Consider the following 4,143-nt stretch of genomic DNA (forward strand, 5'->3'; position numbering starts at 1 on the left):
ATGGCTTTTGTGTTTTTTCCTTATCCTGCTCTTACTTATGGTCTTTCCTTTCTACTCAGAGTCCCCTTTAACATTTCTTGTAGGACTGGTTTAGTGGTTATAAACTGCAAGCACAGGTTCACATTGGTGGGAAAGGAAAAGCTTGCCAAAAGAAGGTGGTTCAGAGACAGCTACAGCAGATGAAAAAAAAAAAAAACAAAAAACAAAAAACTTCAGTTCTCCTTAAAGAAGTTAAGGGTAAACAATACCTCTGGTATTGAAGAACTAAATATGTTCACAAACCAAGGAACAGTGATCCACTTTAACAACCCTAAAGTTCAGGCATTGCGGGCAGTGAATACTTTTATTATTACAGGCCATACTCAAATAAAGCAGCTTAAAGAAATGCTTCCCAGTATCTTAAACCAACTTTATGCAAACAGTCTGACTAGTTTCAGAAGACTGGCTGAATCTCTGCCCAAACAATCTTTGGATGAAAAAGCACAACTTGCTACCAGAAAGGTGGATGATGATGAAATTCTAGATCTTGTGTACAATTTTGATGAAGCTTCAGAGAATGAAGCGAAGTGAATTGAGTCAACTTCTGAAGAAGATAAAACTTGGAGAAGTTTCTGGGAGCTGCTGTTTTATATTATGACTGCTTTTTAAATGTTTGCTCAGGATCTGATAAAATCTATATCTTCAACACTGCAACACTGCAGCTCTTTTCATTATTTGTTTACACACAATTCATTCTGTGCAGCTAATTGGGCTTAAGAAAACTTGAAATAAAGTTTGAAACAACGTTAATAAAGTTATTTGCTTTGTACACAGAAAGGAAAGTTGTTTATAGAAAGCTGATCATGGCATGTAATATGGCTGGTAATCTCTGATGAAGTTTGAATAAAGATTTTAAATGGCAGTATAATGCAAATTAAAAAACAAAACAAAACAAAACACTGAGAACTGATGGAGAGAAACACTAATGCCTGAGATATGCTGGGCTTAAAGTTGGATGTGCTATGGTTTCAGGTGGTCTCACCTTAGGGTCAGGGCAGGTGCATTTGACTATATGTGGGCCAGTGGATTATGCTAGATGAAATTTTTATAATCAAGGTAATAATAGTGACACTGTATGTTTGCATATATATACACATGTCCACTTTGGAGTGAAGGGGTGGGCTGTGATTATATTGCACACATACACTCTCACTATTATTACCTTGATTATAAAAATTTCATCTAGCATGATCCACCTTCAAAACACTAACTCTTCCTGCTTTTCTATTAATAAAACTTACCCATTCTGACCATAGTAAGACATTGACCTTGGCAGGGGCAAATATACAGTCCCTTCCACCAGCCATTGATTGATTGCTCCAGGGAAGGGCACATGGCCCACTCTTTGGATTCTTATAGATAAAAGCTAGACGAAAGAAATGTTTCCCCTGAGTTATGACATTGACAGTCTGTTAGCCTTCAGCTAGCAATATCCACCATCCCTGCCCCTAAAATCAGCTTTTTTTTGGGGGGGAGAAGAATGAACTAAGGCAGAGACAATAAGAGAGAGGAAACAGGGCACAAATCGCTCATTTGAAACTCCAGTTCCTTTTGAAGTTTACAGTTGGTTTAAGCTGCTTCAAGATGGGTTTTTGTTGCTTGCCACCAGAGGCTCACTGATCATTATGTCAATACTCAAGCTAAGTTGCCTGAATCCACCTAGCTATGAGGTCTATATCAAATCCATGCCCAGGTCTGTTTGTTCCAAAGATGCCTCTTCTCATGTACCATAAAGATCTCTCAGGGGAGGATGGAAGAGAGAGGGTTCATTGGAAGAGAGCTGGTATTTGGCCTTAGATCCAGCTGCCACAAAGCTGGGGCTTTTAATGCTGTGCCACCTCCTTTCTGACCCTCCCACCAGGTCAGACATCAGGCTGAGATGTATCAAACAACAGGCACTCAAAGTCTTGTTTATTTGTCTGAGAAGGTTTGTTAGATGAACAAATCATCCTCTTTTTCTTCATCCGTCAACAGGAGAGAGTGAAAGATACATGGCTTCTCACTAATGACCTGGGGAAACATGAATGTGTTACACATTCTGACTTGATGAATGGGATGAGCTATGTGGGTCAGGGCACCAAATTGGCTTCCTTCCTGTCCTGGCCAAGGTGCTAGTGACCCTTCCCCATTTACCCTCCAGTGTAGGAAATGGGAACAACTCCTGGGTGTTGGGAACATTTTAAGGCTCAAAGAAGCTCACATTGACTTCAGGAGGCCTCCATTCTCTTGGCTTCAACCAAACACCAGACTTGGCCTCACACTTTGGGGTTGGTCTTCACCTTAACATAGGGAATAAGACTGCTGACTCCAATCTTTGGGAAATCTGATATAAGTATTGCTACTTCAGCTTTATTTTTACACCCATTTGCACTGAAGGGTCAGAGTGTGTAACATGGCCATATTTCTCCAGAGCATTAATGATAGACTGTGTATCTTTCCCCCACTCCTATTGACAGATGAGGAAACACAGGATTATCAGTTCATCTAACAAGCCTTCTCAGACAAATAAAAACCAAGCTTGGTGCCAGCTTGGAAGGAGTAGAAAAAACTTCCCACAGTGAAATAAGTAAGCCCTGATAGGCCTGAGGAGCCAAGAAAAAGTGAGAAGTGAGTAGCAATGCTGGTGACAGGTGGAATCCTCCTGTGATTGCTATTGTCACTTTCAATCTGCAGGTGCTTTAGGTCTAAAATGATTCTCTTTTAGGTAGCATATAAATGGGTCCTTTTTTTTCCATTCAGTTACCTTATATCTTTGATTGGAGCATTTAGTCCATTGACAATCAAAGATATTTGATAGAATAGATGTATTTATTGCCATTTTACTACTTGTTTTGTCATTGTTTCTGGAGATTTTTTTTCCTGATCCTTTCTAGGCTTTGTCACTTTTGTCTCTCCTTTCACCTCAAAGAGTCCTCTTTCATATATCTTGCTGGGCTGGTTTAGTGGTCACAAACTCATTTAGTTTTTATTTATCTGGGAAATGCTTTATCTCTTCTTGTATTCTGAATGATAGCCTTGCTAGAAAGAGTATTCTTAGCTTCAAGTCATTTCCTTTTATAACATTGAAAGTATCTTCTGGGGTGCAAAATTCCTGCTGAAAAATCTGCTGATAGCTTTATGAGGTTTCCCTTGCATGTAACTGTCTTTTCCGTTGCTACTTTTAAATTTACTTTCTTTATCACTACTTTTTGTCATTTTAATTACTGTCTTGGTGTGGACTTCTTATGGTTGATTTTTGAGGGTGAGTTTCTGTGCCTACTCTATCTGGATACCTGATTCCTTCCCCAGATTACAGAATCAGCTATTATTTCTTCAAATAAATTTTCTGCCCCATTTCCTGTCTCTTCTTCTGGGATCTCTATAATGTGAATGTTATGGTCAGTGGTGTCATTGAGTTCCCTAAGACTATTCTCAGTTAGTATAATTTTTCCCTCTCATTTGCCCAGCTTGATTACTTTCCATTACTCTGTCTCCCAAGTCATTAATGTGCTCCTCTGCTTTCTCTAACCTGCTATTTATTCTAATAAGTGTATTTTTAATTCCATTTAAATTAATCATTTTGGATTAATTCTTTGACATATCTTTGTTAAGGGTCTCATTGATGTGCTCCACTCTTTTGTCAAGTCCAGTGCGTATCTTTATGATCATTACTTTAAACTCTTTATCATATATATTACTTATTTCCATTTCACTTAAGTCTCTTCCTGTGATTTTGTCCTGTTCTTTCATTTGGGACATATTTCTCTGTGTTGTGTCTTTACTTTGTCTAACTCTCTGTGTCTGTTTATGTGTGTTTGGAAAGTCAGGTACATTTCTTGCTCTTGAAGATAATTGCTTTATAAAACAGAGGTCTTGCAGTGCCTTGCAGTGCAGTGCCCTTTGCTCTCTAGTCCTGGCATTTCAGGGAATGTCTCCTATGTGTGTTGTCTATGGCCTGCTGTTGAGTCCTGACCTCTTTTCCCTTCAGTACTGATGTCTTCAGAGTCTCTTTTTGCCTGCTGTGGACAGTGTTTGGTCCCCAGGTGGGTGGAGTATTTTTAACACATTATGTACTGGTCTGCTTGGAAATGAATTTTTCCAATGCCACAGCTGCCAGAACTGAGG

General features: G+C 39.1%; 1 protein-coding gene across 1 annotated transcript; it reads left to right on the plus strand.

Moving 5' to 3' along the window:
• Positions 1–216: 216 nt before the first annotated feature.
• LOC123594398 (transcription factor BTF3-like) lies at positions 217–570 on the plus strand. The gene has a single exon (XM_045471170.1). It carries the CDS (start codon positions 271–273, stop codon positions 568–570), a length of 300 nt encoding a protein of 99 aa, XP_045327126.1. The 5' UTR covers positions 217–270.
• Positions 571–4,143: the final 3,573 nt, after the last annotated feature.

This window comes from Leopardus geoffroyi, chromosome X, assembly GCF_018350155.1.
Source record: "Leopardus geoffroyi isolate Oge1 chromosome X, O.geoffroyi_Oge1_pat1.0, whole genome shotgun sequence".
In the NCBI taxonomy this organism is placed as follows: domain Eukaryota; kingdom Metazoa; phylum Chordata; class Mammalia; order Carnivora; family Felidae; genus Leopardus; species Leopardus geoffroyi.

What these genes read in the sequence shown, in the direction of transcription:
- LOC123594398 (XM_045471170.1), top strand. Translation starts at nt 271, where the DNA reads ATGTTCACAAACCAAGGAACAGTGATCCACTTTAACAACCCTAAAGTT.